At 36.7% G+C, this 25238-nt stretch overlaps 2 protein-coding genes across 2 annotated transcripts in view; one reads left to right on the top strand and one right to left on the bottom strand.

Moving 5' to 3' along the window:
• The window catches only part of LOC140163072 (signal transducing adapter molecule 2-like), a 39949-nt gene extending 38506 nt beyond the window's left edge, over positions 1–1443 (bottom strand). The window contains exon 1 of the mRNA XM_072186443.1: positions 1343–1443. Within this exon, the coding sequence (XP_072042544.1) occupies positions 1343–1385 (43 nt within the window). The 5' untranslated portion in view covers positions 1386–1443. The remainder of the gene's footprint in view (positions 1–1342) is intronic.
• Positions 1444–1516: 73 nt separating this feature from the next.
• The window catches only part of LOC140163078 (COX assembly mitochondrial protein homolog), a 48987-nt gene continuing 25265 nt past the window's right edge, over positions 1517–25238 (top strand). Inside the window, exon 1 of the mRNA XM_072186450.1 lies at positions 1517–1686. Within this exon, the coding sequence (XP_072042551.1) occupies positions 1596–1686 (91 nt within the window). The 5' untranslated portion in view covers positions 1517–1595. The remainder of the gene's footprint in view (positions 1687–25238) is intronic.

Raw genomic sequence — 25238 nt, 5'->3', positions numbered from 1 at the left:
ATTTTTGTAAACAATTTGAGGTCATTATCAAATTGATATTTTGTACAATTTGTACAGCTATCGAATCTACCCTATCACAAGCAAACGTACCTGTATGTAAAAAGTGCCCTTAAATACTGGACATCGCCAATATATTTATGACAAATTTGTGTCCAGAACACGAAAAGTGTCCAGACCTCACGCTTGCTCTCGGCTACAACAATGGCGTAAAGCAGATGACGTATTTACCAACTCTGATGATGCGTAATGACCTGACCTTGTCAGACCGATGAGTTACATAGGTTTGATCCACCAGTCCCTTTACTGCTTACGCACAGTCATTTTATTCCGCCATGTTTATTGTTTCGAGATCGGGGCCAAGGAATTTAGGCTACACAACGTGCACAGCTCTGACAATTTCCCACAATGCCTTGCGCATTTCCAGAAGAAGGCCTGGCGATTTCCCACATTTCGGTAAAATTGTAAACAACGCCTGACGCTTCGATAGGGAAAATGGAGATAGCGAAGTCGCATTTTACATCAAACAGCTGCAAGAGTAAAACGTTCTGAAGGATCGGTAATGATTAACAGCTGGTCTGGTGTATTTGAAGTTCATATTGAAGTTTGTAAGTTTGTGACTTTGTATGTTTAATGCAATTGATATTATAGGAAGCTTAAATTGGCAGGCTCTCATGCAATGTGTCCGTCTCTTACGAATATATGTGGACGTTCAGGGCAAGTCATACTGAAGTATGACTTGCCCACACAGGGTATAGTTGAACTTAAACGTAAGTTCGCAGAGCCGATCATTTCCAGCGCGAGTCCACATCGACTCTCGCAATAGGACTTTTACGGGAGTCTCTGCGAGAGTAGACTCTCGCCGAAATTCCACCCCTGTTGTGCAGAGCTACTACGGTATGGGTTCCTCGTACTAAATGGGGAGTGCATTTCCAGTCCAAACATGCAAAACATGAATTGATGAAATTGAAAATGAAATGGCTCAAATCAAATGTTTTCATAAAATATTAACATGTTTTATGGCAAATAAAAAAAAAATGTTAAAGATTATAAAGCTAGCTATTATAAAGCAACTGATTACTATATAAAAAATATATTGTTCTCTTTGTAATATGTTTGTTAAATCATTGTAAATAGTATTACTCATAATCAGCTGGTGACACAGCACAATGCACATACAGTCATGACAGTGCAGTGCAGTGCAGTGGCAACAATCATGACAATCGAACTTCGAAGTGAATTAAAATAGATTTTGTCTTGCTGCATTTCCGTCCTTAACAGCCTTGTATCACCACCAAATAAATTCAGTATGCTGAACATATTGTAAAGAATACAATAAACTTACCAACATCTTGATCAAAAGGCGAAGAAGTCCCAAAAAGACCCATTTTGGATACGTATTTTGTTCAATACAACGCCTAATCAAGACAGTCTTCCGTATATTTTTCTTGTTAATTGATCTGCGCAAGCGTATTGACCGTAAATGACCCAATCGATGACGTCATGGTCATGCTGAAGGCAATGTGTTTATTTTCAGCTCTGCGATCATCAAAATTTGGAAGTTACAAAATCTGAGGAACATTTCTAATAAACAGAAAATGGAGGAAGGAAAAGGCGATGCTGCATCTGAGCAGACGTACAAACCACAACAATTCGATGGAGATGCTGAACATGACCCTAGTATTTTGAGTAAGGAACATAAAAACATGTCAAACTAAAATGAAACTTTTAAGCTTACTCACAGCACATGAGCACTGTCACTGATATCTGATCGTGCATATCACATGCGCATGCAGTGACATGTGTAAAGTATTATTCAGATTTCAAATTAACCATCGCGTATACGTGCGCGACGTCAAGCGTGTGCATTGGACCATGTGCAAAATAATACGCGCTGGACGGCTAGCAGTAAAGTTTCTTTAAACTTCCGTGGTCCGAGCTGTGCGCCAAGCGTCTACGAGCGTACACACAGAAAAAATAAGCAATCACGCTGATTGGCTGATCAATGCACTTGACAACAAGTCGGTTGACCCATGCATTGGTTGTCTGTTCGGCGCGTAGTAGGCGACCTTGTCACTTTTACGCGATCGCAATTCACCAGCGCGTACCCCGACCACGGAAGTTTAAAGAAAACAACTTATGCTTAATGCTTGTGGTGCTAGCTGATGATGTCCAGGAGATGCCGATACATAGCATTTACATATTATAAAATGAGCTAATTTGCATATTTATATTTTGCAATTTTTTAAGGAAAATACCTTAACCCTTGGTGTTAGAATGGACAGAATAATTCTGGTATACCCTGCACACAAGTCTAAACCAAATCCAAATGGAAATAGCTACAGACTGAAATAAAAGGGAATTCCCCAATTCTTTCCGCATACTTGCGAACTTCAATATTTGAAGACCAATGTTCGATAAGCACTAAAATCATCTATCATGATTGCTAACGTGAGTTTTCTTCACTTTTGAGAAATTGCCTTGGTGCCCTTCTCAAATTTTAAACAGTTGCTGTGATGCCCTTTTGAAATATTACAAATTGCTGTGCTGCCTCGCCTTTTCAATGGAAATCCAAGGCAATTATCAATTTGCCCTAAAAAAAGTTGCTGTGCCCCTTCAGATCCTTAATTCGAGGGCTGGTGTACCCCAGGGTGGTGAATTATAGGGGGGCAAAGATTTTTGGCAGGCTAAAAGGGGGGCGAGCATTTTTTGGCAGGTTGACAGGGGGGAGCGGGCAGCCTTATTTTAGGTATCAGGCAAACCTTAATTAAAACACATTTATAATATTTGCTATTCAGCCAAATTCGCCTACACACTGTAGAACACAATACATATTTACATAGAAATTTAAAAGAACAGTCCGGTCAAGATCAAACCTACATAATGTTGTCTATACTTCACTTAAAGGGGCATTTCGTGATCCACAGCCTCATCCGTCCACTTTTCTCAAAAAAAGTTGAGATTTTTATATCGCTGGAAACTTCTTGCAGATTAATTCGTTTAGCTAAGATATCGTGAAATTTGAATTTTGTTCTGGTGCACCAGGACGAAATTAGGGAGTGTTCATAAATACTTTGGTAGGGGGGCTGGAAAATATGTAGGGGGGGTCATAAAATTTTAGGAGTTCTGAATAGGGGGGGTAAAGAAGTTTTGGGTGTATGAACAGGGGGGTTAAAAAGTTTTTGGGCACGTAGGGGGGGGTGTAAAAACTTTAGCTACATTAGTCCTGAAGCAAAAAATATAAGATAGCCTGAATTTTTTTCGCGCGCTACGCGCGCAAATCTTCCAGTAAAACCAGGACAAAAGTTCATTCCAGATGAGGATATTTGATCAGGTTCTTTATGTATTTTGAGACGGTCAGTCAATAGTCAAAGATATATATTGAATTATGTACCGTACCGTATGAAGTCTTGAAAATTGCGTTGTTGTCTAACTTAATTTTGAGGTTTGTGTTAGTTCCTTCTGGTCTGCTCTTTAAATCACCAAAAAGCTGCAATATCTTTGCTCTTCTTTAGTGTTGACAATTTTTACAATAACGTTTCATGCAGTACAGATTATTAATTTATTATCACTAAATTATATACAATTAAATCATATTGCATTACAATTATAGGCAGAGGAGCTTGGAGAACCGGGGTACACGTTTCCACCCCCTAATTTTTCCATGGGGGCATCCCCCTAAAAATCCTAGTAGGAGAGAAAAAAAACCCATTATTGCCCTACTTTGTATGCAACCTTTTTGCACATCGAAAAGCACCGTGTTTTGGGCCCAAATAAGCGTAAATTTGCAAAATTTTAGCAATGTCAGCGAATCACATAAACTGGCCCATCGCAATAGCAAAACACACCATTTCAGCAGTAGCGTAGCCGGGGGCAGGGGGAAAGTGCCCCCATGACAAAAATGAAAGAAAAAGTTCCCCAAAGACAAAAAATGAAAGATAAAATAGCGTAAATTTGCAAAATTTTGCGCCGCGAATCACATAAACTGGCCCATCGCAATAGCAAAACACACCATTTCAGCAGTAAGCTGGGCAGGGGGAGGGGAAAGTGCCCCATGACAAAAATGAAAGAAAAAGTTCCCCTGACAAAAAATGAAAGATAAAATCTGGAGGGCAAAGGAAAAGAAAATTCATCCTGATCATGGGCCAAAATAGTGTTTGTTTGTTTGTTTAATCGGTCGCTCCATATAGAGACACACTTGGGTCGTGGTGGGACCAGGTTCACAAAGGCATTTTTATCCCCATCATGGGCAAAAAAAGTGTAAAATACAAAAATTTCGCAAGTCGCGCACACATCCCAATAAAGCCTCAAATTTTTGGAAGCTGAAATACATGAAATGCACAGATACACTTTCTCTAAAACACAAAACAGGTATATGTATGCAATATGCCCCGAAATTTTATTTTGCCCCCCCCACGACTAAGAAAAACTGGCTACGCCCCTGTATTTTGGGTTAAAATAGTCTTAGTTTTTCGCATGTGCTTCGACGCAACAAAAAGTTCCAGTAAAACATTTCCACAATTTCACATATTTTATATCAATGACATTTGACGACACATACAATTTCATTGTACATGAATACAAATTTTATTGGGCCCTATCATTAATATGTTTCCTCTGTCCTTTGATGTAGAATGGTACTGTATAATGAGGGGGGGGGGGTCAAAATAGTTCTGAACCCAATATGAGGGGGGGTCAAAAAAGTTTTAGGTCCATTAAGAGGGGGGTCAAAAAGTTTTGGGTTAGCGAAGAGGGGGGTTAAAAATTTTCGACATGAAAAAAATATTTTCCAGCCCCCCACCAAAGTATTTATGAACACTCCCTTACAACGCATTGTCTATGGAGCAGTGTAATACACATAATCATGCATAACTAGCAAACGCAAAATCGGAATCAACTGAAATTTTGGGAATAGGCTTTTTTCGTGGATATGTACTGAAACATGTCATATAAAGAGGATGCTAGGATCACGAAATCCTCCTTTAACCCAAATATATGATTTTTATGGTGATAAGTCACTCGCACATGGAATTTTAGATGGATTTTGATAGCAGTTCCATTAAAAAAGCTGCTATCAACATGAGACGTAAGATCTAGAAACACCACCGAAATGCTTTTTTTTTTTTGGAATTTTGCTAGCTGAATCTTTTTGATGAAAATCAATCTTTGACAAGATGTAACTTTGCTACGGAAAGTTCTATGAAAAAAAGGTTTTCAGTTTTGGCTTTCTTTACTAAAGGGCTCTAATGTGATATATAAAATGATGCAGTTTGATGGCAAATTTGAATTCACCTGGTATACCTGGCTCAAAATATGCTAAGGTGTCATATTATAGCCATATATTTTGACATCTTTTTTTTAAAATAATAATTATAGAAATGGAATATTTGCTAGTTTAGTGGCAAGTTTAGGTAGTAAAGACATAGCATACACAATTTAAGTAAAATCCTTTCACTCTAAATAATAAAAAAAATAAAAATAGCTGTAAAATGCCTATTTTTACACTTTTATTTGTAACATGCCAAGAGACGCCTTTTTTCAACAGCTTTTAATTTTTTTTATGGATCCTTATAGAAATTCATGTGACCTGTTTCCCAAAATGGTGCAGTAAACCAATCAAAAAAACAGAAACAGGCATTATGAATTATAAGTTAACAGATCAAAAAAAGGATTTAAAAGTTTGCCTTGCGTATGTTACTATTGTCTGTCAAACTTTTGATTGATTTTGAAGTCCCTCAGTTTTTTATAAACAAAGACTTGAAGCATAAACTAAAGGGTAAATCTATTGTAAATAACTTCATTTCTCCATATTATAATCAATTTGTAAGTGGCTGCCATCTTTTTGAACATATAACAATTTTAAAATTTTTCTTGAAATGTCTGTCAAATAGTAACATACGCAAGACGGTGCTGTAATTCCTGCTAAACTAGGGTGATACAGCTAATTATGCTACATGACATAGCATTTAGCTCCACCTAGCTTTGTGGCACTATCACTTTGTGAGGAGAAGCTTTTTTGATGACACAATCCATTGTTAAGTGTTGTACTGTTGTCTGTCAAACATTTGTACGCAAGTAACATACATAAGATTTGTATGTGTCTGTCAAAAGTAACATACGAAATACGTTAAAAAAAATTAAAAAATCACTTGATGTTCACATTATGATGATAGTTTAGAGTTTATAAAAGTGTTTTAAAACATGTGATTTATAAACTGCATGTGATCTTTATTCAATTTCCCATCTTGAACTACTGTTTTTGCCAAATTATTATTCTGTATGTTACATTTGACAGACATCTTGCGTATGTTATGGCTTGACAGACACACATATTTTATTTATAACAATTTATCCTCCTTATTGTAATATTTGGACACATTTTTTCCACAATCAGTTGCTGTAGGTCCTACACCTAAATAACCACAAAATACCTTATGTAATACTTTATAAATTTTTATTTGATTGCAGAAAATCATCTAAATTGTGTCTGTCAAATATAACGTACGCAAGGGCTAGAAAATTAAATTTGTGAAGTAAATGGTCTATAACTTATCTTTCTTTTAGTGTATTATGAACGATATATGTGCATACTATAATTTAAACCTGGTTGGAGACCAAAAGAAAAGAGCTGGAAAAATAATTGTGTGTTACACTTTTATGACACCTTAGCTTATTTTGAGCCACCTATAGATCTGCTGCAGATTCAATTGCATTGTATTGCATCGTAATTTCATTTGTGCCCATGCTAATTATGTTTCATGAACTCACATGTTTTCAAGCAAATTCGCCAATAATATGTGATCAAAAGCGATCGGAATGTTACAAAAGTACAGATCGCATTCAGCTTACATGTACTTCATATGAGATGATCTTTGGAAAAATACGGCATAATTTGTCATGGTGCTTGCGGAATGCCATGTAGTGAAATACTAAAACGTTGCGGCAATTCATGATTGACTACTAAAAATCGGTGTGTCATCGTATCCTCCGCTGTCAGGTTCTGATCCACTGATCCTCACAAAAGCTTTGTGTTGATTACGGCAAAGTGCAAAAAAAATACCGGTACAATGAAATAATGAGTGGGGCAGGTTCCGGGGCGAGTTTCTTCTTTGTCGTACGTAACAGTATTGTTCTCCAAAAAAACCTGGTTGCTCTACCTATGGCGCTCTAGCTCAGGCTCAGAAATCCGACGCGAATCCGCGAATCGATTTGCCTAAACATCCTGGCATTGCAAAGATTCTTGTAAACATCAACAGCGAGAATCTGTGTTGGATTCGCGTGAAAAAATCCCGATCTTACGTACTGACTGTCAACATTTTTATTTTTATTTTTTAACTAACCTTTTGAGAAATGATGCTCAGATAAATTAAAACGAACGTCAATACTTTAATTAAGTCTTGGGGATAAAATACCTCACTGGTCAATTCATTTCAAACCCCGATCTTGTTGACATTTTTATCATGATTTATGAATATTAATTTTGACCTCTTCATGTCATGACGTGTCGTTTCAAAGGTCAATATACTGAGCCAACTTGATCCAATGGCATTTACCGTTAGACAAAGTTTTTTTTATTTAACCGTTTCGCTGATTGCAGGGGTGTGAAATTTCAGCTTTTAAGCTGATTTCAGCTTTTTCTATTGCTAACATTTACGCGTTTTCTTTTATTTTCAGCCCATATTTGACATTTTTACCCTGCTTTTACGCTGCTTTTCAGCTTTTTTTAGTAATCAGCTTTTTTGGTCTGAGGCCTCTCACACCCCTGTGATTGGCTGTTCGGACGAGACTGAGCCACCTTGATCCAATGGCATTTACCGTTAGATGAAGTCTCTGTATTGTACTCCAAGCTATGTGCTTACCTTCGACCCTAAATGGTAAATGACCCCAGGTTAATCAGCACTTCCTATTGTATTATTTTAAAACAATTACGGGCCCAAATGTAATTTAGAAATTCAAACAAAAAAGAAAACATGATACATCAACAATAAAGAGTTGAAGTGAGCTGATTTGACCAGTGTAACACAAAAAACATTTAATTATATAAAAAAATTGTGAATTTCATGCATCACTGTACGTGGTAAGTACTAAGTAGAACTGTCAACTCTCTTTGGCATCACTGATTGCATGATCACCGGAGGCTGCTGAGGCTGCTTTCTTTCGTTTGTTTATTTCGCTACTTTTTTGTTCGGGTCATGGCTACTACGAGTAAGAAAACCATAAGTCGCCAGGCTTTTGATTTAAGTGGGAGGTGGAAATCAGAGACAGTTACAAATACTTTATTTTATTTACATTTTCAGGAATCAACATAATTTTCAACATCAAATCATTTAAGCTGAAATACAGCAAGATAATGTAAGATACATGTAGTTATGTAAACCTGTATTTTAGCTACATGTAGAATATCTCGAGCTAGGGTAAGTGATTTTTGGCACCTAGATATTTTGGCCACTGTTTCTATATACCCCTAAAAAGGTGTAGGAAAACATTAGGAACATCTTCTATACTAGTATTAAAGTTGCACACCTGCTTAGATTTTTATTGCAAAATATGGTAATAAAGTTGGTAATTTGCATAATTTATGTGCACATCTAGATCTGAATCTCATATATGGCACATGGTAATAATCACACTCCATGTAGGTGGGTTATAGCTGTTGTTGTTGTACATGTACAGAACCATCTCATTTTGGAAAATGGATCTCATTTTGAAAATTGTCTCAAATTGGATAGAATTGAGATGCAATTTGAGAATGAATTTGAGTACCAATATCCATTATCACCCAATTGGTGCTACATTGGTGCTACTAAATGTTTGTCATCTCATGGTCAAAGAAGTTGGATGGGGATCACCAAAATTGTATTTTGACAGAGCTCCTAATTGCTCCAATTTAAGTACATGTAGCATTGAGAATTTAGTGCTTAAATACAGATCATGTTTCTCTGCCAAGAAGACAAGCTCAATCCCAGTACGTGTTATGGTATATGTGATACTTCACATTTATGATATATCCCACATTATGAAGGGTTTTGTTTCAGTTTTCTCTGTGATGAATTATTTCCACATTACAAAACCCTTTTTATTTTATTTTTTTTTAATTTAAATACTAGTAGAAGCAAACAACCTGAAACCAACTATCCTGCTGGATATTCCTTTGCTAGTGATTTAAGTTTGCTATGAGTAGTACTATACTGTACAGTTATGACGGTGCAAACCATTTTTGGCATTAGGCTTTAGTACACGTTTTTTATTTACCACTTAAAAGTACCTGTGGAATTCAGGGAAATTTCAGGTACTTAAAAGTACCTGACATTTTTTTTAGCACATTTGCAACGCAAATGATGCTATAGGCATGGTCTAAATTTCTCTCTGTTTTTTTCTTTCTCTTGCTACATCGTTTGAGTAATGGAGCTGGTAATTTGAGGGAGCGATCTTTGTATGATCGTTCATGATTGTTACTTATTTAGCTAGAAAAATTCGGACCGGAAGTGTGATTTTTGGAGCATTTTGTTACGAAAATTTTTACCAAATTTCATGGAATAGTCTCCTATGCAGACTGTTTGTGGTGCTTTTCATATTACAAACACTGTACAAACTCCTTGATCTGGCGATTTTGTAAAAGAGATGTTGAACTTTACTGCTTCAGTGCGGCTACAATGTTTGCTTTTCAGTGTTGCTTTGCCAAGCACCAATTGGGCTCATGCTGTCTATAGGTCCCTACTTCTGTGCACGAGCCATGAGCAATTAGTGTCTCAAATTCTCCAAATTAGTGCACATTCAGAACAATTGTAGCAAAACTTAGTTTATACATGTATCATTGGCACTGACACATTTAATGCTAGTCCAGACTTTGCGTCTTTGTAACATATTAACACCTTTCTAGATTTTCAATTAACACATTGAATGCTACAACATTTAATCATTTATTGGTCTTGAACAAATCCTGTACACTGTAAATATAAACTTAGAAATGTGAGGAAAAGTGATTGACTATAGCATGTAAGAAATTAATGTCCAGACTTGATGTCTTTTTAACATATTAACACCTACTTGTTAGGTCATTGTTAAGGTGGTGTTAAGGTTAAATACAATTGATTTTCAAGGCTTGATTCCAGAGGGGCGTAAGTTAATAATGGAAACAGCCATGCAGAAAAGAATGAACTCACGCGTACAAGAGTGTATAAATCTGAACTAGGGCCACGGACAAACCGCGGCTCGTGAGTCATCCTATATGTTGCAGGGATAGGGAAGGGGCGACCATGATAGGACCATATGGGCTGATGGGGGGGGGGTGATTGTGGGCAACCGTTTTCGGCAATCTTCATTTGGATTTTCTAAATTTTCAATTTTTAAAATTATCCTGGATGATATCTGTCGTGAAATAAATCAATGCTTCTATAGGCTATAATAGGCCTAGTATGCCTATTTATACCCTGATTATGCAATATAGACCTACAACAACAGTAACAAAACCAACAACCAATATTTTGTTAATCTAATTTGTAAAAATATATTCATATGCCGCGCCTATTAGACTAGTATAGCCTAAAAATTCCTGAATTATATATTAAAAAACTGGGCAAAAAACAATCAATCGCTGCAGTCAGAAAGAAAGAAACGAACAAGAAAAAAGAAAAAAGTGAGAGAAAAATAAAATAAAATAAAATAGAAGGAATAGACCACATAGGGACTCGAACACGTACCAAAGTTTTCCAGCTCAAAACTATAGTATTATAAAGTCGAACGTGAGTCCAGCGCGCTAACCGATTGAGCTACTGAGTGATCTGTGAAATCGATTGATCTCAAACTGACTATTATGGAATAGTGCATACCAGGCTCTTATGATAAACAATCTCATCACCGCTGTAAATGTCGGAGGTATCGATGGCTTAAAAAACCTCGATTTTTGCAAAAGTAGCTTAAATTTGGAGTGAAATTCAAATGGTAAAGGAATCGACATACTTTTGAGAAATAATGTAGGCAGTTAGAAATCAAAATTAATGTTCCACAATCCAGATATCGATAATGTAACATAGCAGTGTTTTGTGGTACAAGATTCTCGAAAATTGTTACCAAAAACGGGCTAATAAAATTTAATCGGTACTGTTTTTGGTTCTTCCCCATGGCAACATTATTTCTTTGGTCGATTTGTAGTACAATACAAAAAGGAGAAAACAATCACTCGGGCGTAGTTTTATACGGAGCGTAATATTTGAAAAAAACTGCATGGAACGTGTTTTTGATCTTGTGAACATGGTGCGTAAAAATGATTTAAACAAAGGATTTTCAAACGGATTCTAAACATTTGTATAAACACACAAAAATAATGTTAAGATACATCCATGCACCAACATTTGACTCACTGCGATATTTGATTACTGAGAAAACGCGGTTTTAGAGAACAACTTTATACATTTTTTATACGTTTCTTCGTGTAACCTTAAAGGCAAGGTTTAGGGAAATCATGAATTCCAACATTTTTGCAAATATTTCCAAAACCTTTCATGCTATAATTTCAAGTCAGTTTGTACTTATGTAGGGATATGTTGGCCATGTTATGAAGGTAATAAAACCATTGCCATGGTAACCAAGCAGTCGCTATTGGCTTCTGAACAATCACATTGAAAGTTTTTTGCTGTTTTTTTCGAGTCGCAAATCACTTCATTTGTCCCAATAAAAGTATACTCACATGTTGAGTCATGTTCCTGCGAACCTCCACTGATTTTCCCGTAAAAAAAATCCCAGTGGAATTCCCCCTGGGGGTCAAAGTGAAATTTTTGTTTTTTGGCCACAGATTCCACATTACTTACAAACTTTTTACGGGAAAATCAGCAGGGAGGTCATTCGTGATGTTCTTGAACGATTTGACACCATTTCCTAATTTATTTGGACATGTGCAATTTCAATCATATGAGAGCAGTATCCAGGTCTGAAATTTCTCAGTCCCTGGAGAGCAATAATCAGAGGAGGTAGGGTGCTGAAAACACTGCCGAAAATCTTTAAAAATAATTATCTTCTTCTGTGCCAAAAATGAAAACGGTCCATAGATCTTTAATTTGCATTTTAAACCACCTTAAGTTGTAAATTTCTCAGTATCAATAAAATTACTGAGCAAACATAGATAATGGAATTATCTGTGGAGCAAATTAATACGCTTAATTCCAATCAGTTAATTTCCATCATTTACAATCTGATTATATTATCTTCTGTGCTAAAGATGAAAACGATCCATAGATCTTTAAGGTGGTTATGGAGGCATTATAAAAGTGCTCTAAGCATGTTTTAAACAGATTAATTGAGTAGAGCAAAGTACACTGATCAATATGCCTTTTGTTTGGAGTTAATCGGACATACGGTTTTCAAAATATATCAATTTATATTTTCTTTGTATCTTATTGTTTTTATCAATAATCAATAAAGATAATGAGCTAAAATGACTGGAGAAGCTCATTTGTGACACGATCTGGTCCATGGGGGCCAAAGGCGGCAAATTTGAAACTGAGATAAAGGTAAAAATATGGAGTAAAAAACAATAAAATACATAAGAAAATAGACATCAAAAACTTCATAACTTTAGAACCAAGTATGCTAGACCTTTGGTGTTTTCAGTAAATGATAGCCTATTGTATGTATAATGTAATAATTATAGTAACTCAATTTTCAAAAATGCCTCCTTTGGCCCCCATGGACCAGATCGTGTCACTTACATATAATTTTTGCCAATATTTTGCTAAAAATCCATGCATAAATGTTCAGGGTACTTTTATTTTGCATAATTTTGCCCTGAAACTTGGTCAAAGTGTTTCTAATATGTTCTAATGTATTATATAGTGAAGCCGCCCCTAATTTGCATAATTAATTAGCATTTATGCAAATTAGCTCATTAATTATGGCCACGCGTTTTGAACTCGCCACCCAAAAATGGTGGTTTTGTTACGCTTTTCCAAATCGAGACTCGTTCAAATTGTTATATCTCTGCTTAAACAAAAGGTATTGTAGTGTGTTTGGTGTCATTTTGTAGCGAAATGAGTGACCAAACAGACCTCCAAAGGAGAATGACCTCCAAAGGAGAATTGTTTATCAGCTAAGATAGTGGAGTTATAATTTTTTGAGTTCAGAATGGCCGAGGTGGTTGTTGTGGCGGTGGCGGTTGTGGCGGTGGCGGTATGTACAAAGTCTATGAGAAATATAGATTTTGTGTGTGCACGTTGAATCAACTGATCATATCTTTGCATCCATATGGGCTACAGGCATGGTTAAGAGCTCTTGTGAAAGGTTATTAATTATGCTAATTGTTTTTAATCATTTTGAACTCTTTATGATTGGTTTAGTCTATAAAATACAAACTTTTACGTACAAAACTACCCGTTTTCATATTAAACACTGTAGTAAGCAATGCGGATGTCTTCAAAATCTAAAAGTTGCTGTAAATATTTGATTACTTATCCTATCATAGTCAACGTATACATTTTCTGAGAGGAAATTTGATGAGGAATCTAAATATGGACTTACTTTTTCTGTATGGGTTAGGGGTAAAGTGTTTCAGTTCAAAATATGTTGAATTGTAAAAAAATTTGAACATATTTTGGGACACCCTGTATTCTGAGATTACCAAACAGCTGTGATTTTTTTTCTTCCCCAGTCAGTAGGATCCCCCTAACCTCTAACCAAATCAATGTTGTTTACTTTCAGTTTATAACTGCAAGTTAGTAATAAGCAATGCATTAAGTGACCCTTTTTTTATTTGGAATTTTTTTATTCCACCCTGTATAACTTCAAGGTCACCCTGTACAATGAGTTGAAATGTGTATATTTGAATTGCTTATGCCTTCAGCTTTTCAAAAATGTATACTTTTGCTAGTTTAGGGTTGATAGTTGTGTAGATATTCTAATTTGAAACTTGATTGGTGTAAAAATTCATAATATTTGTGATGTAACGCTAAGGGTGGCGAGTTCAAAACACACGGCCTTATGCAAATATGCTAATTAGAGGGCGGGTTCACTATATAATACATTAGAACATATTAGAAACACTTTGACCAAGTTTCAGGGCAAAAGTATGCAAAATAAAAGTACCCTGAACATTTATGCATTGATTTTTAGCAAAATATTGGCAAAAATTACATATTAATGAGCCTTTGCAGTCCTTTTAGTTCATTAACTATATTGATTATTGACAAAAACAATAGGATACAAAGAAAATATAAATTTATGTATTATGAAAACCGTATGTCCGATTTGCTCCAAACATAAGGCATATTGATCAGTACAGTGTACTTTACCCTACTCAATTAATCTGTTTAAAACATGCTCAAAGCATTTTCTAATTTCTAGAAAATGCATCCAATACCACCTTAATTTGCATTTAAAACCACCTTAAGTTGTTGTACATTTCTCGGTATCAATAAAATGACTGAGCAAACACAGATAATAGAATTATCTGTGGAGCAAATTAATACCCTTAATTCCAATCAGTTAATTCCAATCATTTACAATGTGATTAAAAAAACTAAACTCATGTATAAAGGGCTGTAACTACAGATCTATAATACACTGTAAATGAAAATATCTACATGTTTCAATAAAAAAAATTGATGTAACTGCTCACATCAAACCCAAGAATAAAACCACCCATATTTAGCGGCACACAAAGTACACAGGTTCACTTCCCACATACCTAGTTTATGCATATTATTAACATAAAAAAAGTCCTAACATTCCCAGCAACCAACTCCACACAACTCAACCCTATAAAATACCTTCAGCTATAAACTACAAACCAGCAAACATGAAACAATCAAATTATACCAAATCTACATTGCCTGCCCAATGCAACCAGCCAAAAACCTGTCAACAGCACCAAATACACTAACGAATATCTACAATCAATAAGAGAGGTACACCACTAACCACTACATCTCAAATTAACTTGTCAGTATACCTACTTTGTGCAATTTCACTGGTGCTTATTTGAATTTTGCGATATCTTGAAGTAATTTTAGTATAATATTGTATTTCTAATGTATTTTATAGTGTTTTTTAAATGTGTTTATAATTATGTACTGTGTAATTTTAGTTCTTTTATTTTGGAGTGTGTATAAGGGACCCCATCTAGTGGGCCTGCATGCCTGTTCGGGTTGCCCTTTTGCAGCACACACCACAATTTGATATTTTTATGTGCAATGAACTAAACTACACTCTTTATCACAGCCCTGCCAACAAACTAATAAAAATTAACAACTGCACTTACAAACAACATAACAAATAAAACCTGCACACAACCACCAACACAATGAATTTCAATTCCTGACCATAACCCATAACAAATGTGCTACAGCACCATTGGTGCTCTTGTTACTCAAAGTTGGTGTTCAAGAAAAATGAAACCACTTTTCTGTAGGAACGTGCTCCGGGGAACGTGCGCATCAAATTTATCACATTCTCGGCTAACACTTACTTCTGAAACATTGAAAATTACATTCTCTATTTTTTTCCTACAAACCTGATTAAGATTTTTTCAATTCCCTCCCCTCCCTCTCAAACTTAACTGGAGAAAAGCTGAAAAAACTTTTGAAGTTACTAATTTAGTTTATACATTCAACATAGGGACACAGTTTGAGGACACAGAACTTGGCATGAATTGGTTGTTTACAAAAGACCATGAACAGCAATTAAACCTAATATTCTTGACCATGAGAAGTCCAGACACTGGGTACTTTTCTGTAGGAACGTGCCCCGGGGAACGTGCGCATCAAATTTATCACATTCTCGGCTAACACTTACTTCTGAAACATTGAAAATTACATTCTCTATTTTTTCCTACAAACCTGATTAAGATTTTTTCAATTCCCTCCTCCCTCTCAAACTTAACTGGAGAAAAGCTGAAAAAACTTTTGAAGTTACTAATTTAGTTTATACATTCAACATAGGGACACAGTTTGAGGACACAGAACTTGGCATGAATTGGTTGTTTACAAAAGACCATGAACAGCAATTAAACCTAATATTCTTGACCATGAGAAGTCCAGACACTGGGTACTGCTCAATCTATCTGGTTCCCCCGGGGGGCCACTCAAGTATGATAGTGTACGCATGCGTGACCAAATTTTCTTTAAACACCCCCTAAACGAGTTTAACCCTACCAGCAAATTTGGGCCCTTAATAAGGTAATTTAATATAAAATTTACCCCCAAATGAGTTTTTTGGCTAGTAAAAATGAAAAAATGTACCCTTTTTGGACTCGTAATTTACCAACAATTTGAAAAGGTACCCTAAACAAGTTGTTCAGCTTCAGAGAACTACCCTTATTCTTGAAAATCAGTGTTTTTTAGACCCTAAATGCGTCACTCGCGTAACTTGCCTTGCCTAAAAAAAAAACACCCCTTTTCCTTGTTTTTTTGGTCACGCATGCGTACAGACCATTTAAGTGAGTGATCCCCCCGGGCTGGTTCCATACAGTACCATACTTCACCAACTATAATAGTTAGCACCCAATAAAACTAATTGGGTGGATTATATCTCAATTTGACACTCCAATTGGATCTCATTTTGGATCTCAAATTGCTTCTCAATTCTGTTCAATTTTAGATGATTACAAAATGAGATCCATTTTCCAAAATGAGATACTTTTGAATAGCAGTTAGCAGCGTTCGAAATAGGGCCGGTCAGCCGGCCATTGGCCTGTAACTTTTTGGCCTGGCCGGTAACTTTCCTGACTAGCAGTCTAGTTGCCGGCCAGGCTGGCCGGTAACTTTTTAAAAGCTCAAAGTTTTAATTTTTAAACATGATTCATGAATAATGCATCGTATATCTGTCATTATTTATTAAATCATGTACGAAGCACGGTATAAAATAAATTTAATAGTGTAATGATTTACTCAGGGTGTGGTATATGGATGATGCGTGATTTCCTGATAAATAACTCAGAGAACGGAAAACATGGAGCAAAACGACAATGGAAGTACAATCACAAAATAACACGATTTATTAATAAAACACGAATCCTAACCATACAGAGACTGCCGCTTATATTGAAAGTCATGTCTCTAAACAATGGTCAAGCCATCTTTGCACAGAAACAAATGCACGTGTTAACTCAACAAGCTCCAAATCATAAGTGAAGGTGCATCGGATGACTGGCCCACGCGCACGCTCATGGCACGCTCCTCTCACATGCCAGTCGACCCAGCAACAGCACCAACCAATCAGGGAACGGCGACGTAAAAGTGCGACGCAAAAGTGCGTCTCAAAATTGTGAACGTAAAAGTGCGTCGCACATACGTCGCCGCATCTCTCCGTTCATGATTGCAGAAATGCGTCTACCTTCCGCTGCATAATGCATACCACAAATGCAGACGCATCCACAATAACGAGGAAGAGAACTTAGAGAAGTAATGGGACAATTAATATGCAATTAGCGTCAATTAATTAACAAAAGGAATAATTTGGGTTTCATTTATGAAAGTCCGAAAATACGCAAACAATCAGGAATGTGCGCCTTGTGCAAAATACAGCAAGTAAACAAGTCAACAAACTCTCCTGGGTCAATGTCCGTTCGTCAGTCGAAGGCGACGCAAATTTGCATCACCGAAGTCAATACATTTGATGAAGTTTCATACACAAGAAAAAAAAGGTAAAGCCTGGAAAAGATAGGGAGACACCCATAGGCTCAGGGCATTTCAATAGTTTCAATCCGAAAAAAAAAATCAGTCAGTCCCGATCTTGCCAGAAACATTTCAATGGTCTACCAGCCTAAGTTTTACTTTTATTCTGTGCATTATATTAGTAGGCTACCATCAGAAATATGGATCATAGTTTAATTATGTAAGAAGCTTACGGTGGAGGGGGTCTACTTGAATTACATCTTGACATGACAGGGTGTGCCGCTGGAACTCTGAAACTCCTACCCTTATTTAGGGATTTTTAAACCTAAAAATTACTGATTCGACCATTTTGGCCTTCTTTAAAGCCATATTATAACATTTCTGTAAAAATAGATTAGTATTTATTTTCCATAAAATGTTAGCTTTTACTGTCAGATATGTCCCTTTTAATTTTGAGCCGAACAAGTGAGGTAAAGCATAGAAAATTGGAATTTACTACTAGCGCCCATGCATGTTACTCCATGGTTGTAATACGGTACAATCCTCGGGGTGTGTGTGTATGTGTATCCCGCACGCCGTGTACGTACTGTGCATAGGTCTATGTGTTCGACTAATAACGATGAAACCGGCGTTTTATTCAAAATCTTGGATTTTGACAAAACTACAGCATCTAAAGTCTTGATTTTTGCAGAGTATCTTTATTGACTAAAGTACATTACAATCGTGTAAAAACAGAATTTAAAATTTTTTTGAGGGCGTTCTCCTCAGCAAATGTTATAATATGGCTTTAACTGGACCCATGTTTGATTTTTTTACCTAAAAAACGGCTGATTAAATCAGGACCCTGCATGTTTAGGGATTTTTTCTCAAATCGGGACCCATGTTTGTTGCAGTTGCCACTTTAGTTTAGACTCCTAAACTTCCCGGGTACGGTACTGGGGTAAAACTACCCGTAGTAACGTACACGGCCCTAAGGTACCTATTCAGATTTATTATTATAATTATACAGTTCATTTTAAATATGTATGACAAACAATTCCTTGGTTTAAGACGTCATTATTGAACTTCACGGTTGTAACTTGACGGAGAATATGTTGATAGCCTATGCGTCCCAATTAGGCCCGTACGCAGGATTTCATTGGGGTGCTGATTTGAAAAAGGGGACTTTTTTTCCAAGGGATGGGGCAATTTTGTGAAAAGTGCACAAAATTTGGACCTTTTTGTCCAAAAAAGCGTAAAAAAACCCGATTTGTTTTTTGCTTGCTACTCTCGCAAATACTGAAAATGTTGGGACTTATTGTATACTTTTCTAAATTGGGGGGGGGGGAGCTTATAATTTCCCGTTTCAAAGCTCTAAAAAGTTTTGGCCGGTAACTTTTCACCCTGGCCTGTAACTTTTCAGAGTTACAGGACCGGCTGGCCTGTACATTTTTGAGGCATATTTCGAACACTGGCAGTTAGGTGTGAGGTATGTTGGGGTAAGGTGAGCTATTAGGGGTGAGTTAGGGTATGGTGGGAGGGTTGGGTACGTAGCAGGGTCTTAGCTAGCCACCTGTCTGGCCGTCATTTTAGAAGGCCAGTTTGCTCTTGGGATGGGCAAAATTAATGCCTTTGACAGATGCCATATCAGCACATATTTAACTCTTTGAACCCCCAATGGGCTATAGATGTCTAGTAAATGTTTTAAAAGGTCAAATTAGGACAGGCAATTTTATTCAAATGACGGGCAACCCTCAATTTCTAGCTAAGACCTTGTTGGGTAGGGGTAGAGTTGGCAAGGTGGGTTAAGGTCATTTTGGGGTTATCTGGGGTCAAATCATTACTGATTTGTTTATGAACTTTAGTGGGAACGACAGGCCTCCAAAAACCGCGGGAACGGGGTTCCCAGAAAGTACTTGTATGAGGTCACAGAAAAAAAAATTATTTATTTTTTTTTTTTTCAAAGTTTTTGGTGACTTTGGAGAACCACTGGACCTATTATGAAATTTCAGGATCATTCACAGTTAATTTGAAAAAAAGAGAAAAAAAAATAATCCTAGCCCTTTAGAATAGGTCCAGTGGTCGTTCTTCAAAGTTGCAGAAAACTTCTTAAAAAATGTTAAAAAATAAAAAAAAAATTCTTTTGTGAATTTTTTTTACCGACATCCGATCCGATACTGATATCGAAAATATTGGGCCGATATGATATCCGATCCAATAATCAGTTGAGCCCTAGATGTGATTATATCAATCATATGTACTATGACTTACGACAAAAAACTGACAACATTGTTGGAAATTTGTGAGTTTTGACAGTAATAATTTGACATTTTAAGTTGTGTTTTTTGTGAAAAAGGGTGTAAATTTTTATAGAAAACTGTTCCAAAATAAGGCTCAGATTGCACAAGAGAGCATCTAAACCCTGAGGGCCCTGGACCCCGGCTGTTAGGACTTTGCGCTCGTAATGTCCGCTACGTGGACATAGGCCTATTTTGATTATTTCACAGAAAATTTCCAGCACTTGTCATCAAGTTCCCAGACACCAGAAAATTTTCTGGAGGCCTGGGGAACGACCACTGGGTCATTTTAAATGTAATAAATGTAGATATTTATATAGCGCTTTATGCCGTAAACAGCCTCAAAGCGCTTTACATTTATTCCGCCGTCATTAGATTATGCCGGAACCATGTTTGCAGCCTACATGTACAAATGGCGCAAGGTTCATCAGTACAATGACTGTGACTAACCCGACCAGCTTCCCATTGCACCTGGGTGGGGTGAGGCAAGCGAAGTAAAGCACGGTGGTGGGACGGGGACTCGAACCCACGCACGTCGAGTAAGCTCTCAGATTATGAGTCCAAAGCCGTAACCACTGAGCCACCGTGCCCTTAATTTTTGGGGTCATCCAAGGTCAAACCAGTTTGGATTTATTTGTTGCATGTTCATGAAATTTGGTATGAATGAACACCGAAGCAAGACCAAAAAAATGTCAAGGTCATTTCAGGGTCATCCAAGGTCAAATCGCCATATATTGTCACAGGTTCATGAAATTTGGTATGAACTGCCACCGAAGCAAGACAAAAAATGTCATGGTCATTTGGGTCATCCAGGGTCAAATTGCCATAAATTGTCACAGGTTCATGATCATTTGGTGGGAATGACCAAGGAGGTTAGATATAGAAAGGAGAGGAAATAGATTACGTAATGCTTTGTTCTTTTGATGCCAATTAAAGTTTCCGCCAAGCTATCCATCGTGAGGTACCTTTTGTTCGGGACAAAGGGCTTCCGCCATTAAATCGGTTACTGACCTGACAGTGACAGCGCATTAACGCTATAATAGGCAGGCTACTGTCAATAAGTGATCAAATGAAAGTCATGTGAAAGCGCCTACACGAACGAGAGGTACCTTTTGTTCTAATACCACCCAAGGGTATACTTGAGTTGTTGCATACACACAAAAGCACACTTTACCGTCGATGTAGAATTATTTACCACCCATCGTAATTTAGGCACCTCATTTTTAAAAATATATTCAATAGAGTTGCTGATCGATTACCCGTAACAGTAACAACATGTCATTGCTGCCAGGTATAGGTATATCTTTGTCACTTTCTATAATTAACTACTTCGCAGCTATGTTATAAATCATGGTTATAGGCCTGTTCAATAAAATCAAATGGATTTCTTAATATCACGAATATATATTTTAAAAGCCAGGGCCAATTGAGGTACATGTAGTGAAGGAGGGTCGGGAGGTGAAAAGAGGAGAAGCGGATGGGTGATCGAGATTGTAGGGGAGGGAGGAAGACAAAAAAAAAAAGAAAGGACGGGGGAGAAGGAGAGCGATGGAGTCACAGGGCTCTAAATTACAGGCGAGATCGGGGTGGGTTGGGGGATAAATCCTCCTATATTTTGCCGGGGGATGGTCGATATAATCACCCCCCCCCAAAAAAATATAAATATTGGCGCCTGTGTATTGGTTTCTGTCGAAATATTGACATTTTAGCCACAAAATGCCATTTTTTTGCACTTCGTGCGAATTTATTCCACTTTTGTTTCAATAGGCCTCCACTAAAATTTTTGTGCGCATTTGTACCATAAGGTTCACTGTACCGGGTACTTTTAAAAAATTCATCTCTTCCCTCCCCCTCCATGTCAAAAGAAATCTACGCCACTGCTTAAGTGTGTGCTTAAGAAAGAATAAGTGCAGAGAAAGGAAAAGAAAGGAATGAATAAAGAAAATAATTTTATAATTATTATTATAGAATCTAAGCATATAACAGCACTAAGCAGCCATTCAATGATGCCAAAACCTCAATGTGTTACATAATTAAAACACCCAGTCAGATATATTTCACACCTGCCAAACACAAGTCACCCAATTTCGATAACTGGACGTTGAATGTACTGTACACTCTCATGAATATTGATTGGCAACATTTTCCAATATGCCAGCGCTCAAATCGGACACAATAGAACAATAGACCCTTCAGTGCATTGGGAATGACCACCTAAAGGGGACAAAGAATGTCAAGGTCATTTTGGGGTCATTCGTGTCATCCAGGGTCAAATTGTAGATTGTCACAGGTTCATGATATTTGGTGGGATTGACTACCTAAGTGAGACAAAGAATGTTAAGATCATTTTGGGGTCATTCGAGTCATCCAGGGTCAAATTGTCTGTGATTGTCGCAGGTTCATGAAATTTGGTGGGAACAACCTAGTCCGATGAGTAGGACCTTGATTCCTTTGCCCAACTATACTCTGCTCACACTATGATCACTATCTCATTGGTGCAAGAAGGATAAATTTAAAATCTTTCTTGAGCGATCGGAGTCCAAGTATTGTTGGTACAGGTAACTAGGAAAAAAAACAGGTCCTACTTGGACTGGGAACAATCACCAAAGCCACACAAAAATGTCAAGGTCATTTTGGGGTCACCTGTGGTCAAAGCGCCATAGATTCTTGCATGTTAATGAAATTTTGTAGGATGATTAAAAAGCTGCTGCTAACGAAACCACAGTCAACACAAAAGCAGGCGGTCACGAAAGCAGGCGGTCGCGAAAGCAGGGGATATACTTGGTTCGAGAACTGCCTTGTGTAAAAGTGGCACCTTAATCTTTTGAATGCTTGACACTCTAAAGAAACCAGTTCAAGTGGATGGTTGCTTTTAATAAACGTTCTGCATTTTTATTCACAATGTACTTGCACCGACTATACAGAAACTATATACCTTGGTCAAACAATACTTTTCTCAGAACATAAATACTGTACTGTTGATCTATACATAACAGAACATGAAAAATGTTGTACAGAAACATACTAAAATCTTAAAATCAGGGTGTGATTCTTCAGGATTTATCCAGATTTCCTGAATTTTTTTTGGCTAAAATTTACGCAATTTTATTGATTTTCAGCCTGTTTTGGGGTATTTTTAGCCCAATTTCATGCTGTTTTTCAGGATTTTCTAATACTTCCTGAATATTTCACAAGCTTTGAATTACATCCCTGTAAAATGCTGTCAAATTCATGTGACTTGTACAGAAAATATACATAAATCTTGAATATTAAAATGATCTATGCATGCTGGACAGAATCTGTGTGATAAATATCTAGAACATTATATGCATTACATAACAGAGAGTATGTATAAAATATTTAAATGCTAATGTTGCACAGAAACTGTAATTAATATTTTCAATATTAAAAATACTGTAAATACATACGTATGCTTATTTATGTTGTACTTAAACCATATGACGCATCATCATATCAAAACCGACCAGTTCTCAGCTGGCTTCATTCGCAGATAACAATGAAAGAAGATGAGAGAATATTTACAGAAGAAATTTGAGCTTGTTTTGCCAGAATCATAAAACATGTTTTCTGTAACTGATTTCAATGATTGTCAAATTTTGAAATTTGTCCCATTGGGATTAAACCTGAAATTCACTTTGCCACCATGCCCCCCAAAAAAAAAAAAAAAAATCCTGGTGCTGCCACTGCCCACTGGGCTTAAATTTGGTGCAAAGTATCCTTGATATGAGGAGCACATGAAAAAGTCAACCTAGGTCACCCAAGGTCAAATGAGGTCAAATGTTAAAATGGGCCCAGTGGGGCTTAAACTTGGTGCAAAAATTCATTGATATGAGGGAACATGAAATAGTCAACCTGAGTTTTCCTGCAGTCAAAGGTCAAAGTATCCTTAATATGAGGGGAACATGAAAAGTTCAACCTGAGATCAGCCAAGGTCAAATGTTAAAATGCGCCCGATTGGGCTTAAACTTGGTGCGAAGAATCCTTGATATGACTGCAGACATGCCAACTAGTACGGTTTCACCGTATTTTGTACGGTAAAACATGAAAAATACGGTAGTACGGTCACCCCCCCAAAAAATACGGAATTCCAGAATTTTGACCAAAATAATAAAATGTTGTGTCTTAAAAAGATAAACAGCTGCAAGATTAGACTACCGACTGAATTACTGGTATCATTTGACCACTTTCTTGGTCTGTTAAAGTGGTTGCCTACATCGTTTTTCTCTCGACTTTCGATGACGCATGCACATTAAAAAATATTATTTAATAAGCCTACAAGATGCTTTCCGAAATAATTTTCTTCTGACTTGCAGATTTTTCATGCCCATTAATATTTTTTATTAACCACCTAATGCTATGTCTTCTGAAGGTACTTTAGTTAACTATTTAGCTCTATTGGTGCAACAGAATAAGCATACAAGAAGGTTTCCCACCTCCTTTTACTTCCGACTTTCGCACCATGCATGCACATGAAAGAAATATTTAATATGCCTACAAGATGGTTTCCGAAATAATTTTCTTCTGACTTGCAGATTTTTCATGCACATTAATATTTTTTATTAACCACCTAATGCTATGTCTTCTGAAGGTATTTAGTTAACTATTTAGCTCTATTGGTGCAACAGAATAAGCATACAAGAAGGTTTCCCACCTCCTTTTACTTCCGACTTTCGCACCATGCATGCACATGAAAGAAATATTTAATATGCCTGCAAGATGCTTTCCGAAATAATTTTCTTCTGACTTGCAGATTTTTCATGCACATTAATATTTTTTATTAACCACCTAATGCTATGTCTTCTGAAGGTATTTAGTTAACTATTTAGCTCTATTGGTGCAAAAGAATAAGCATACAACTTTACAAGAAGGTTTCCCACCTCCTTTTACTTCCGATTTTCGCACCATGCATGCACATTAAAGAAATATTTAATAGGCCTACAAGATGGTTTCAGAAATAATTTTCTCCTGACTTGCGTATTTTTCATGCACATTAATTAATATTTTTTATTAAGTATTTTCATCTAACTGCTACACATGCTAATGATGCTATGTCTTCTGGAGGTATTTAGTTAACAATTTAGGTCTGAAAAAGAATAAGCCTGCAAGATGCTTTCCGACTTTGTTTTCTCAACGGTGCACCAGTGGCACTTTAATATTTTTAATATTGTTCTTTAACCATGCATAGACAACTGCTATAGGCCTACCCAGTACAGTCTTCTAATTGACATTAAACTGGTTTTTATTTTTTTTGGGGGGGGGACATGAACAAAACCCGATGTTAGGCCTACCGACGGATACTATAATGTTGTTGATGATGATGATGATGATGATGATGAAAGTTTTA

Source organism: Amphiura filiformis, chromosome 10, assembly GCF_039555335.1.
Source record: "Amphiura filiformis chromosome 10, Afil_fr2py, whole genome shotgun sequence".
NCBI classification, from domain to species: Eukaryota; Metazoa; Echinodermata; class Ophiuroidea; order Amphilepidida; family Amphiuridae; genus Amphiura; species Amphiura filiformis.
This window is presented reverse-complemented; position numbering and strand designations above follow the sequence as displayed.